Source organism: Notothenia rossii (assembly GCF_949606895.1).
Source record: "Notothenia rossii genome assembly, chromosome: 8".
Lineage (NCBI taxonomy): Eukaryota > Metazoa > Chordata > Actinopteri > Perciformes > Nototheniidae > Notothenia > Notothenia rossii.
The window spans coordinates 64,808,063-64,823,371 of record NC_136906.1 but is presented as its reverse complement, the minus strand read 5'-3'; the positions used below and the strand labels follow the sequence as shown (position 1 = coordinate 64,823,371).

At 41.8% G+C, this 15,309-nt stretch overlaps 1 protein-coding gene across 1 annotated transcript in view; it reads right to left on the bottom strand.

Moving 5' to 3' along the window:
* Nucleotides 1-300: 300 nt before the first annotated feature.
* The window catches only part of nbas (NBAS subunit of NRZ tethering complex), a 184,705-nt gene continuing 169,696 nt past the window's right edge, over nucleotides 301-15,309 (bottom strand). Inside the window, exons 49-51 of the mRNA XM_079645282.1 lie at nucleotides 14,317-14,464; nucleotides 12,983-13,117; nucleotides 301-1,497 (exon numbers count right to left, since the gene is read on the bottom strand). Of these exons, the coding sequence (XP_079501408.1) occupies nucleotides 1,222-1,497; nucleotides 12,983-13,117; nucleotides 14,317-14,464 (559 nt within the window). The 3' untranslated portion in view covers nucleotides 301-1,221. The remainder of the gene's footprint in view (nucleotides 1,498-12,982; nucleotides 13,118-14,316; nucleotides 14,465-15,309) is intronic.

Genomic DNA, 15,309 nt, shown 5'->3' with positions numbered 1-15,309 from the left:
ACTTTACTAAACGATTTAATATGATGGAACAAAACTATAAACGTATTTGAGATCAAGAAAAAGTACAAGCTGGATGTTTGAGGTCAGAGTGCTGTAATTATCTTCAGTAAAAATGATAAAATGCTGTAATTGATGCAAAAGTGCTTTCACTGTGAAATGTAACACAAATATTTATTAAAAAAAACATTAATTAGAAGAAAAGTTGAAACAACTGAAATGTTAACAAGGTCGAGCAAAGACGTCGAGTAAAGAGATGCACTTTTCCATCAACAACTTTGGAAAGAAAGGAAAACCAACTCATTGTGATGCCAAAAGAGTTTCATTTATTTCAGGCATGAAAGGTGGGTCAGAATTAAACCTACGATTCATAAAGTGAAACAAATTGCTGACAGCATCAGCATGTGTATACACACACACACACGTACATATTTATTCTTAATCATCATTAGCCCGCCGTTGGTCGCTGCTCGTATACGGTATTTGTTCACCAGCACACACATTGCGGGGCAGCTGCGGGGCTAATTTGTTTAGAAGGAATTAATTAGACATTATTAGGGCTAAAACAATGGAGCAGAGGCAGGGTGTTTAACGGTGGGACGACAAAGAGGCAAACCTGTCACGGAACAATAGGCTAATATCCACCCACAGCTTCCTGGGTACTGCTCAATTATTTTAATAACACAATAGGACACACACACACACACACACACACACACACACACACACACACACACACACACACACACACACACACACACACACACACACACACACACACACACACACACACACACACACACACACACACACACACACACACACACACACACACACACACACACACACACACACACACACACACACACACACACACACACACACACACACACACACACACACACACAAGCAAGCAGGAAGTGCATTTTGTGATCAGCCCCCAGTGTGAACATTCACTCATGACGGAGAGACAGCATTCATGTGTTTCTAATTGAGCAGATGTTTCAGTTTTTAAAGTGTCCGCTCTTTTACCTGCAAGGCAGATACTGCAGCTGCTGTTGACGTGTCTGCAGTTGATGAACCCAATTACAGAATAAAATCCAGAGCGCCAGCCTCTTATCACCTGTATTCGCGCCCCACGCTCATCTCTTAAGATCCTTATCTATCTCCATTCCCCTTTCCACTCTCTCTTCCTGAATCTTCTCACTGCTTTCCCGCCTTGCCTCACAGCCACTTCTTTAAAACAGCCAAGGCAGAGTTGAAGGTGAACTGGGCCTGGTGGGTTCCACGGTGAGCCAGCAGCAGGGAGCCCGCCTCGGGGCCGTGACCCGCCACCAGCAGCTCCGAGGCCGCTGTCTCCACGTCCCAGCCCCCTTCCTGCTGGTGGGACAGCATGTGGGCGCTGAGGAGGGGGTACAGGGCTGAGGAGACGCAGCCCACCAGGACCCCCGCGTCCAGGAGCAACGAGAGGAGTTCAGGGTCGCAGGAGGAAGCCGTCTCCTAGAGGAAGAAACAGAAGAGGGAGAAGAAGTAAACACACATGTGGTAATGGCTGTGGTGGAAATGCCACACTTAATCACCTTCTGGTAAGAAAAGAACAAATATACAAGCTTAAACCAAAGTTATGTTATTTAATAAAGAGTTATAGCAATTAACAGAATCAATCAATTTCCAGCTGGAAGGACAGATAACCTGTACCACTAATGTAGCATATATATATATATTATAAATTCTATGACATTGGGGTCAGAAGAAACTTTCCTTTTTAAGAGTGTGGATTGTCTTTTATCCTTGTCATTTTGTAATTTAAACAAACACTTATATTGCCAGGTGATCAGCTATCATTCAGCCGACCTGCTCTTAACAACCACTGGCGGATAAAACCTCGAAGTGGCGACTAGATTTGCGAAAGCGACCTGTAGAAAGAATATAATTTAGCTTCCTGCTGCAGCTGCAGAGTTTATAGAGTGCGTGATTACAACGCTACACGCTTGAAGAAACCTGATGAGGTCAGAGTGTTGGGTCAAATCATGCGTTGACCCTGTGGCTCACCACCAATCCAATGGCATATGCCTTTAAACACATGAACGCACACAGGCACAAAATCAAACACATGTTCTGAGGGAAAGTTCACATTTTCCATGTCATACTATTTCAGACTCAAAGTCCCAGACTTCTTAGTTATTTGGGTCATAGATAAGAAAAGGTCATTCAAATCAATAAACACCAAACAGAAAATACATAGCATTTAATTTAAGGTGCAACGCTAAAACAGTTCAATGTTATACAATTTGTGGTCATGAAAACTACCTTGCACCTTTAACAGAAGCATGTTTAATTCACCAGCAAACTGCTTGTATGCTCAATTAATTTGTTTAAAGGTCTGAATTATTCTATATTTCAGAAAAACAGAATAAGCGCAATAGCATGAAAGAAAACTCATATTTTCCATACTGTGTAGGATCCGTGCCTCATGCAGTTCTTTGCAGCTTTGAGAAGATTCTCCGTTACCAAAACAATTCTCAACACAGGTTCGCAGAGCCCTAAACAAACCTTTACGTAATGTTTAATCCCATTTTACGCCTTTTTACATCAATGAACTGCATGCAAATTCAAGCAGCTAAATGCCGCCGGGGCTGCTGTGAGTGCTTCACAGGCCATGAAGACAAGGGGAGGGGGGGCTCGGTGACTCAGCCCATCTCCTCTGCATCCTCTCACCTGTTTGCTGGCTCTATTAATGAGTTTGCACTTGCAAAACTTTACACGCATATGTGCACACACACAAAAGTGCGCGGAAAACAACAGCGAGTCCCTGTCAGGGTATTTCTGGAGCTGAGGCAGATCAATTATAAATGTGGAGCTCATGTCTATTCTGTAGTGGAGAAGAAGGGGCAGAGACGGATGCATTTCTCCCCCTCACCTTTAAAAATCTCTCATCCCACGACTTGCCTCGCTCCATTTTTCTTTCCTTGATGGACAATTCATCTTTAACCACATAAAAGTGTTAAAAAGGATCACTTGAACAGCGATGATGGATATAAGTGAACCTGAACGTCTCACACGGGAGGTCAGAGACATCCGACTGTTGTCATTGACAATGACCCCTCGTGGAATTATTGCACATAAAATAAGTGTAATCTTGTGGTAATGTGTGCAGTTCTGAAAGAAAAAAAGTCCCCAGATTCATAGGAGCCGTCAAAGTGTTCTGGATGTGGACGCATTTACCATTTTTAATATAAGAAAAAAGCTCACGGTTGCTCTGGTACCAAAGGGAGAGGGCTGACATATAACAGTTATAGACAGTATGTCAAGCATGACTAATAATTTAATTTCTACCTTCCTTTGAAAGAGGGGGCCAGATGAATCATGACAAGCCGCGGGAGAGAGGAGGGCGAAACAGACAGAGACGTTTTTGAATCTTCAGAGAGCGGTGGACGGGGAGGTCATCCGGTTATAATGAGAATTAAGGCAAAGAATAGAGGGGAGACATTTTTTGACTGAGAAGAGAATAGCTGGAGAGGAGAAAGGCATGCATTCATTTTTAAGTGCACCAACTGTTTCCAAGCGCTGAATGCACAGAAGAACCAAGGGGAGGCACTTCAAAACATCTTAACATTTCAAATTTTGGAGTTTCCAGGCTCAACAGAGGCACAGAAAAAATGTACCACATGCCATTTCCTGGAACTGCCGTGAACGTTGGCCTATTTTGAAGCTGCGTTAAGAAGACGACTATAAAGTGTACACATAAAACAGCTGGGGTGATTTGTTTATTACACATTTTTCAAAGTTTCGACTGTCACATCGTTTGGTTAGGATAATATGCACTCAAAAAAGTATTTCCTGTGATCTGGGAACACGGTGACAGTATACAAGAATAAAAAACGACGAAAGGAAAGTCGGTTAGATAGAGAGACTGTGAACGAGACAAAAAAGTGTTCATCCAGATTATCTTAATCACAATTGTTTAAATGTAAAACTCTAAGTACGCTTTAAAAAACCGGTGGCCGTGATTAACAACGATTATTATTTTAAACAGCAAGTTAATTGTTAGTTATTGTGAAGATCAATTATGTTATTAATAAAAGGAGAAATACCCTCTGGTTCAATGTAATGCCATTTGTAAAGCCACTCGCAAGCAAGCCTACAGAAAGACAAAAATAAAAAGGAACCATAATTAATCTTCCATATTTTGACTGCTGGAAGTGGCCTCATGGTGCCCTTTAGCGCTATTAGCGTGATTAACAGCTCTACAAATACATCTGACTTCATTTGACCCGAAGGCGTGCTAATCGCCGAAATCACCTTCTTTTGTGTTGGGCTGTAATGAGGGCTCACACCGTTGTAAATGCAGACTTCTGGTGTGAAAGATTACACATGACAGAACAACAGCACACATGTACCGTGATATCACATCCAGTGACTTTGGCCATCATGGGATGTGTACAGATTGAAAGGGGCCCTATTGCGCTGTGTGTTATATAGGTTTGTGTGCATGTAAATGGTCTGCAAAGGCTAAAATCCCCAAACTCTCTTCTTCCCCCCCCCCCCCGCCACAATTGTAGTGCTTTGTTTACTTCCGCGACATCATTACATAACACTCACGCTTCTATTGGCTAACGCTCCAACACATTGTGCGTGAAAGGCTAAGGACCGGGACATCACTAAGCGGTTGACCAATCACAACAGAGTCGGCCAGCTAACCAATCAGAGCAGACTGAGCTCTGGTTTCAGACAGAGGGTGAAAAGAGGTGCAGTATGAGAAAATAAAGAGCTTTTTGAACATTGAAGAATGGAAACAGGTCACAGTAGAGGAAACACACACACACACACACACACACACACACACACACACACACACACACACACACACACACACACACACACACACACACACACACACACACACACACACACACACACACACACACACACACACACACACACACACACACACACACACACACACACACACACACACACACACACACACACACACACACACACACACACACGATTTGACGTTGTCCAGAGAGACAGCAGATTTGAGTCTCAGAGTCAGTTGGATTGACATTCCAGCTGAAAATAGATGTGAAGGTGCAGCAGAGAGATAGAGGGATGGAGGGGAATCTTGTTATCAGAGCGCAGCAGATAACTTTATGTTCTTTTAAAAGCATGAACAGCTCTGCCCGGTACTTACACCTACTGGTAAGAAGTATATGTTGGTGCATTGACAAAGTTTGAATGATAATTACCTGTATGTACTATCTTTAAACCTAATGTGTTCTTATCCTTCTTTAAGATTTCTCACTAAAGTCGCAATTGCAGCTATCCTCTGCAACTACTCAGAAATGCAGCTACTCTAGGTCAAGGACAGCTTTGATTTCTACGCCTTCATACTGTGAAACTTTGTGAAAGAAAGCTAGGGATTTTAGATTATTTTCATTCATCAACTTTTCAACAGAACATGTCATACAAATGACCGAAGCTCATATCAAAATTAAAAAATTGTTACAAGTTCTGCATGTTCAAGGAATAATTTGACATTAAAGGCTAAAGTAACTGGATGGCCTACCGGCCTGTCAGCCTTCCATCTGTGCACAAACTTATCTCGTGCCCTCATTGGTCATGTGTGCGTTCGTGTGTGTTGGAGGAGGCGCTCTGTAAGGAAGGCTCCAGTTGTGTATTTTCAAATTCTAGCGCACTCGAGCTGGTTTCTCCAAAATTACCTACCCCACCTTTAAGGGAAACTTGTTTTTTTCATATCTTGCATATAGTTTGAAAAGAAGATCAAAACGACTCCCTTAGCTTAGCATACAGTCTTAGCAAACAGACTGAAAACCGGTTAAAACAGCTAGCCTGTTTCTGACCAAACTCAATGAAATTGTTCTACTAGCAGCTTTTAAATCACAAATTAACACAGATATATCTTATTTCTTTAAACTGTAAATAATCTTAAGTTAACTTGTGGCTTTATCAGAGCTAGGCTAATCATTTGCGTTAAGGTAAGCTAAGCTATGCTAACTTCCTGCTGGCTCCAGCTTCATATTTAATGTAAGGTATTGATATTCTCTTAAAACTCTTTTAGGAAGAAAGATTTTGAGGCTGTGACTCAGTGGGTAGTGTGCTGGACTTCGAATCAGGGGGTAGCAAGTTCGAGTCCCACTGCAGTCAGCATGTCGTTGTCTCCCTGGGCAAGACACTTCACCCCAAATTGCTCCTGTGGGGATTGTCCAGAGTACTGAATGTATGTAAAAGCGTCTAAGAAATGACATGTAATGTAATGTAAAAAGGGAATAAGCCTTTCCTAAAAACATTAACTATATTGCCTCAACAGTGGAGCATGAAATCGACCAATTTTATTTGGTCAAAGTGTTTTTTTGCAAGATTTTCCACATTATGATTATGACCTTTGCAGCTGAAATGCACCACACACTGAATGTATAGCTTTCTGCTGTCAGGAACACCATCCACTGAGTCGACAACAGCTAACAATCTGTTCTACTGTACATCCATCCCTACAGCCCTCACCCTTCTATCTCTTTGTGTCTCTGATTTTCCCCGGCGTTCTGTCTGGGCCTCGAATACATCCATCATGCCACCCTTTCTTTCTCAAAGGTCAACAGCTTGAAAACCTGTCCTGCGGTGTGTGTGTTTTGGAGCACAGGTGTGTGTGTGTGTGCCAGGTTAAAAGCCCCTCCAAATCCTCTTTAAAGGTTCAAACAACACTGTGTCTGTCTCTTCAGCGAAGCGAAAGAGGCATCTTCTTTCTCGTGTGTCTGTGTGTGTGTGTGTGTGTGTGTGTGTGTGTGTGTGTGTGTGTGTGTGTGTGTGTGTGTGTGTGTGTGTGTGTGTGTGCTTGTGTGTGTGTGTGTGTGTGTGTGTGTGTGTGCCGTGACTGAATGAACAAACACTCCGCATGACAAGGGAACCGACACATCAAACTGCAGCCATAAGATGTCTACCCCCCACTCTCGCTCTTGTTATCCCCTCCTCATTTCTTGCTGTCTCTCCCTGGGAAAGACAGCTGAGGTTGTCTCTCTTGTTTGCCTTCAATGGCCGCTAAATGTTCCCTGATTGGTCTGGTCAATTTTTAACACCTTTGTTTTCAATTCCAGCTCTGCAAGTCTCATTTCCTGTTTACGTCCTCCTCCAGGGCGCCCTCTCTTTCCCTGAGCTAAACCTGGCTGAGAGCTTAATTGGAATTACCGTACACGTACAAAGCCTAATACATAATGCATGGCCGAGCTTTCTTTTATAATTTAAATCATAAAGCTTCTTTGGAATGCCAGACAACACACAACTATCTCCTTCCCTGCCTCTCCTTCTTCCGGCTCTGCTTCCCATCCCTCCATCCAAGCTGTCCCCGGGCTTTAGAACTGCACCAAACTGAGTGCGCACAAACGCAAGCGCGCCTTGCTTACAGCGCGAAATGATTGAAAGTGACAGAAGAAGAAGCTGTGAAGCCAAAAAAAAAGAAGAAAAGTGGGCTGTGCACATGAGCAAACACAAACACAGAAACACAAACACTCATGGAGTAAATCAGGGATCAACACACTCCGTTGCGAGCAAACACAGCTAGATTAACAGGGCCAATATGGCACACAAGCTGTAAACAAGCCCACTTAAACAAGCAATTAGACTCATAATCACTCCATCACACCCACCAAGTGTCCTCACTTCACTGGGCAGATGAAAAAGGTGTAAGTGATTCTTTGGAGATGACATGGGGGGTCACATCTGTTGTTTTTCTCCATATGCCTTAATAACAGTGTGATACATGAGAATGAAACTATTTGTTTGCCTCTAATTTAAGCTCTCCTTTAAGAATAGCTATATCGTCATCATAAATCTTCCTCCTTTTTGGTCTCCTTTTATTATCTAGGTCATGAAGAGGCGTCAGTTTTACTTTCAGGACTGTTTCTTAACCAGTTACTACTTGTAGTACTGCCAAGCGTTACTTCTGAAAAATGTACGGTAGTGTAAAAGCACTCTGATTGGTCGGAAAACTAGATCGGCACTACATTATATAAAGGCTAGTCCAGTGAAGTGAATAGTAAACAGCGTCTGTGCCATGTGGGAACTGAAAGCCTGACAGGCGTAGCATCAGTAACTTGGGGGGGTGGGTCCAAACGACTTAACAGTTGATTGATTAAACTACTATTTGGTTTAGGCTTCGCTGTCGGGTTATCGCTAAGCTGATGTAGTCAACGCCCCACTATGACAAAAAGACTGACAAGCAGATACACACAAATACATACATACACAATTCACAACCCCTTAAGTCTCACTTAGCATTTAGGCAGGGCGACATCTTTTTACTCCCAAATTGTCCTATCGTGACGTTTTGGCAGGGAGCTAGAGGTTGTGTCCAGGTTTCATCTCTTTAAAGTCTTTGACCAGTGGTTCGTTTTTCTGGTTATGTCCTTGAAATGCATTCGCAACTCCAGACTCTGCATATCATGCCATCTAAGGACTCCTAGAAAATGTTAATGTTGCAAACTATGGTTTTTGGTGCAGCTGTGTATATCTGTGCAGCTGTATCACTGTATGCTGTACATTTGCAGTGACAGCTCATTCTTATTGGCAGGGCCTCTCTCATCAGCCCCTTATCTCTGTCAGGCTGGTGTTAACCCCTGGCTCCGTGCACCACCGCTCCCCTTTGCTCCTCCATGGCACATACATCTTCACTAGAAGGAGCAGAGAAATGGAAGAAAAGATAGGAGAGAGTGGAAAAAGCGAGAGGCGAAGAGAGAGGCTCTTTCTGCTCTGAGTGACTAGAAAGAAAAATACTGCACACTTTCCTGCATCATCGAGGACAATACAACCTCTTCTTCATTACCTGCTCCCTACTACTTCTTTCTCTCTTAATTTTGAATCGTATACTCTACTCCCACTCCTCCCTTTTGTTTCTTTCCACCATCCTCCCTTATACTTTAACGCCCACGATGGTCTGCTCCACAACAACGCAAGACACGGTGAGTGTGAACGCACATCATGCGCCACAGGCTCGTAAATTACATTTCTCATTTACAACTTGCGTCAAGTGGATTTTTATGACACCATTTTAATTAAAAACAAATCTTCAGAATAAATCTTTTTTTTTTTAAATAATCCAGGGCCATCTATCTTGTGAACAAATATATGTTGATACAGGAGAAAACAATGTGCACAGTAATCTATCACATCAGATACAGAGCAGAGTGCCAGGAAGCACAAACCGGTCGGGGAAATGTTTGAAGCCTGTCAATCACACAGAGTGGCGTGTCATTTTCATGTATGTAATCAAGGGCGCTATGCTTCACAGTTTGCAGTTAAGAAATATATTATGATGCATGGTGGCCTAAATCTACCAGTGTGAATGTAGACATTAAACGACAGGTTGATAAATGAAGAATGACATTCAAATCTTCTACGTGGTTTTCTGTGATCAATTAATTTTGTATGTTGGAGTGAAACAAACTGTGACCAAACAGATGACATTTTATCGAAAAAACCTGTAGATTAACAGTTACGTATCGTACACACGGTTCCGTCGCGTTGAAGCTTGCCAGTGGGCGTGTCTGGCGCACGACCAACAACCAATCACATTAATCTCCCGCCACGGACACACAAGCACACGGTTTGATTGGCTAGCGCTTGTACTGGCATTTGAAGTGATTGGATGGCGCTTCCGTCGACGCTTACAAATTTGAACTTTTCTCAACTTTCAGCGCGAGCAACGGAGGCAAAGCGAAGCAACGGAACCACGATGCAGTTCGGCAAAGCGTGATGTCACCCCATTCAAAGTGAATAGGAAGCGTCTCCGTTGAAGCACGCGACCGAACCGTGTGTACGATACATTAAGCTTCCAGTTAACTTACCTGGATTTCTGATCAACTAGCTTGACTATGATCTAATTCTTCTGATCCCCGATTGATCAATCAGTCAATTTGTAGATCTGATAAAAGTGATTTCGCTCTTGTATCATCTTAAATGTGGTCATGATGGTGAACAATGTGTGTTTAGAAGTTAAGCAGTGAACTATTCATTAATTTAAAAAGGTCTAAAACATGTTTTGTTTCAAATGATTAGTCTAATAACCTTTGGTGAACTCTAATCCAAATGTTTAAACATCCCAAATGCCTGTTTTGATATTGCAGCCAATACAAGCCATGATACAACGAACCCATATAAATTATAGTTTTTTTGTGTCATAAACTCAGTGCTTCGTACAATCATTTAGTCAAAGCATTCCACTGTCCCAGGCCATTTTCTGACCAACTTTTGCAAAGTTCCGTAATCTTTTTGGAGGAGGTCAGTACAGCGACGCAGCAGGGTTTCCATAGCAGAGTGATCAAGCAACAACAAAAAAGCGACTTATTTTCTGTGGCCAATTGAATACACTCAAGCACATATTCCTTGTGTATTATTCTGTATGTGCTGTATTTTTCTATTCTTTACCTCGCAATCATTGCCTCAAAATATAGAGCAGTTGCAGAGTCATAACGTTGTGTTATGAAACGCTGTGCGGTGTTCCGTTGCCTGATAAGCCTTCAAACTAACTGGATCTGATACACAAAATGGACTTCCATGATCATATTTCATGTCCAATGAAATATGAAACAGGTTTTAGTGAGATAGAAAGCCCTGGCTTTACCTTACATAAAAAAGACTTCCAAGCAGCAGTGGGAGCATTTCACATGGTGAGGACCAGGCTGGTGCCACAATCTTAACACAAATATGAAGCACAACTACAACAAAGGACCACCACCTCCATATGTTTGTCTTCCAAAAGACCAACGGTACACATATGACAATAAACACATTAATGGTAATCCGGTATTAAGGTATTGTATTTTCTCACTTTTATGAAAAGCTTTAAACATTCCCTCTTTTGTTATCAATGTGGGCTGAAAAGCTATGACAATATTAGCCACAGTTAAGGGGGCGAGAAGGGTGTCAAAAAAATAATGAGGTTTGGGTGGGGGAAGTTTTCCTTATTTGAACCATGCTTGCCAATAATTTGGGTATACAGACATTACATTGGTTATAGTACTGGAATTGGATAAGACGGGTATCAAAACATATGAGGAAATAAAAAACCTTGAATAAATCTAATATCCTTTTTTATATAATTTGACTGAACAGATACTGTAAAACAGTTTGAAACGCTGTACTGTATTTAAAACAAACAATACAAACACACTTTGGCAAACAGACACTCACATAGAACACAGGCACACACACACCCACATGCATGCGGCTCCACAGTGAGCACATTATCAGATGCATTAGATGTAAGACAATTTCTCTCTGTCTCCGCTGATGTTATCTTCAGATGAACACTGCTCTGAACATGGCCCTGTTCGCTCAGCTCTCAGGTTGCAGAGGCAGAATTATTTCTCAAAGCTGTTTGACACACTACCCTTCTCACTCCATTCACACACCCTCTTCTCTAACTCTCCCTGATGTATCTCTCTTGGCCTTCCTCCCGTACCATCCTCTCTTCAGGCTGGCTGTGCACACTGCCATTTCCTCTCACCTCCATCTTTTGCACTTTACATATTCATACATGTGCTACCTCTTTGTAATTTCCCCTTCTCATCCCATTTCTCTCTCTAAACACCCTTTCCATTTGATGTCCTCCCCCCAACATCTAAACCACACATCTACTCTCTATCCCCCTTCAGCAACCCGCTTCCAAACCCCGCTCGCTTTTCTCTGCGGGATAAAAGCAGCGTTTTCCCCAGGTGTTCCGATATAGGTGCCTTTATGTTTCATTTAATAGAGGCTCTGTCACTTAATGGACCGGCTTTCTCTTATCTGATCCAGGAACAAAGAGAGGGGCTACCGGGTCTGCGAGGCCTACTTTGTGACTGTTGCTTATCTGATGGGGAACAGTGGAGAGGGCCCACACAGTCTTAAACTATTACTCTCTTATCCGATGGGCTTCCCACAACTAAAGTGCAGTTAGCAAGTGGATGAGCGCTGGCTTATTTAAATGTTGAGATTTTTTGGAGGACTTCATTATTATCTTACAATGTTGAAGAGTTTCGGCCTACAGTTTCTAGTATTTAACTTTTTTTATTCTGTCTGGTACTTTTTAATATAGAATATAACACAGTCTCAGAACATTGTTACATTATTTATTTTAACACACACATAAGAAACAAGGCTGATGTTGGATCTGATCGACATAGCTTGTGGGAGAAATACCACTTTTTTTTAAGGCCCCTTACAATATTTTAAAGTGGACCTATCATGCTATATTTGAATAATATAGTGTAGCACCATACCTATATAAGGCATATTTATACTTTTTATTTTTCAAAATACCAAACAGATCATGCATTTTAGCCATTCCTCATTTCGCTCAATTTAACACGGTCTTTGCATGGGCTGATTCTGTGAGAACAGCGCCATCTACAGGCCTGGCATATGTACTACAGCGTCTCCAGCGCTTTCGAACGGCAATGTCCGTGGCTGTCTCCTCCTGATTGGTGGAGTTGGCCCAATAGCCATAGCGCCACTTCTGTGACGTCATAGAAGTGTTCAAATTTGGATCAGTCTGTATCAGATCCGTTGCAGCCCCTTTTTTTAGAGATTTGGGTATGGAGGAAAATAGAGAGGGTTGTGTTTTCTGACACTTGGTGAGTTCCCTGGAACACCGGGGACACATATTCATGTATAAAAGACGTACAAAAGTGCATTTTGCATGATAGGTCACCTTTAAATAAAACATCCAAAACCTAGTAGACATAACTTCATCTGAAGGATTTATTTGTATAACTATAACCTGAAAACATTTCGGTGTTGGACTAGAAAAGGATTTCTTAAGACATGACCATGAGCTCTGAGAAGCTGTGAAGTGAATTTTTCCCCTATTTCTAAGGTTTTCGAGGTGAAATAATAAACCGATTTGAAAAAAAGTCTGCATTCAAACTGCGATCCATGAAGAGGACTCCGCCTGAATCTGGACCACCCAGACTTTCACATCGCCACTTACCGGGGTCATGCTGTTGATCTGATCCAGAGTCAGCTTCAGCAGTTGTTCATCACCACTCTCAGCCATCAGTTTGAGCGCAGGCTGCTGGAGGCTGGGCTGCCTCTGGAGCAGCAGGGTGGAAATATGTCCGATACACTGGAGAGGCAGAGAGAGTGAAAGGCAGGTAGGGGGGGGGGGGGGGGGGGGGGGGTAAATGAATGGATGGATGAAAGATAGAGGAGAAAGTGGGATAAAAACAGAGAAAGAAAGAGTGAGGGAGAACAGAGGGGAGAGCGGGAGACGGAGGGAAGAGAGTGGGCGAGGAACAGTGAAGGTTAATCGATGTGCATATACTGTACAGACACGGAGGCACATAATACTTTTAAGAAGGTCTACACACAAACACACACACGGCGGTCCTACCCAGTAATATATGGATATCACAATGCAATCTGACTCCCCCATGCTCTGGCGCTTTCATTCCAGCAGATTCAAATTAAAGCTGTTCAGAACAGAGTAAAAGGCCTCCTCCCACCCTTCTTCCCACACTAATATTAGACAGCCAGGCAGACACTAGCCTATTCACACTGAATAGCATTAGCACTAAACTAATATCACAGTCAGCTGGCGCTAGACATACAGAATGGCATTAGGCTTACCATTTCCATGCTGCTCAGTAGGGCATGAATAGCTTTAAGGGCAGCCAGATATCACAGAGCGCGCGTGCCTACAGTACATTGTGGAATGCACTGAGCTGATGCTAACATGTTGCTGTGGATAACATACTTAATAGCTTTAGGCTGCTGTATTAAGATATGGGGGTAAATGTGGCAATGCTTGGGGTTTACGCTAAATTCTAACAAGCGTTTATTATTTCTCAATAAAAGTGATAGCAAAGTTGAAGCTAGGTTTTTTTCCCCCTTCGGTTTCAATTATTATTTTCACTATCCTAACTGTTTTGAAGTGGTAAAAGAATAATTCAGCACTCATTATGCATTACTGTCAGGATGATTTTATGTTATGTTTTATGGGCTATTTACATTAACATAAATAGCATGTTCATTTTATTTTTAATTAAAGTGTAGCTGTTATTATTTTATAAACTGTCACATAGTTTAATCTTAAACTTTGAGTCATATTTTATCAACTCAAATGTTACACTGTATGATCAAGTGTAAGTGTCAGAGGAATTTATCAGACTTAAAAGTTAATTAGCTTCCAATGAAATGTAGCAGAGTAAAGTATAAATCAGCAAAAAATGAGCATATTGAAGTTCCTAATGACAGGCTTTTAGTAAAACATTCAAAGTACTGCAAAGACAACAAGACATTAGAAGTTTATCCCAGGAGAGTTACCTGTGCAGGAATCTTGTGTTTGGTGTTGTAGAGCGATCGCACCATGGCGACGACCTGCTGACCCAGGTCTAATATAACCTCTGATGCCTGGCAGCGGGTCAGCAGGGCCGAGGTCAGCGCCACCCAGGGGTTACACTCCGACTCTGCCCTGGAAACAGAGAGCAAGACACCTGTGAGTGTGGAAGTGTGAGTTATAGACGGCAGAACAAGGAAGGAACATACAGTATATTAAAAAGACAAGTTTAGAACTAGATGTGTAAATCTTTCAGTAGCCAACAATTCAATCTGAAATCACTTGATTCAGGACATAGGGGTGGAACATTTTATGAATGAAAGCAGAGACAAATGTGTGAGAGATTATGGAGTTTTCATAATTGAAAAGGTTATATTAACTGATGGCACCAATGTTAAACATTATTTTAGTATTTCTTAATTCTTAGTGACTCCAAGTAAATCCAGTTCTAGTTATACATAAAATAATTATATTTTGTTATTTAATTAATTCGTAGGCTTTGGTTAGCTGTTATTTATTCCTCTGAAACAAATATTACAACAAAATAAAATAAAGTGTTTACACAAAATAACAAGGTAACTTTGAAGTTTTTTTTCAACAAATCAAACAGTAAGGCTTGATTAAGTGTGTAAGATGATTGTCCATCAGAAGCATTATCAAGGTTCTTATGTAGGAAACAAAGGTGTCAATACCAGAACCTTCCAAGACAAGAATCTTGATACTTCGATAAATCCATTTCCCCCGACATTTATATCCAACATGTAATACTGTAATGTTATTCATTCAATAATAAGCCCAGTGTGTGACGGTAATCCTGTTTGACAATGGCTGGGTTACAGCAGCTGACTACTGTGTGTTGCTATGAATAATACAAACACATCAGCCACATAAGAATAACGGCATCAAATCAGTGGCTGACATGAGCGCAGACGGAACCATCAGGTGGTTTACAGACAATCTAATGAATTCTGACTCGAGGA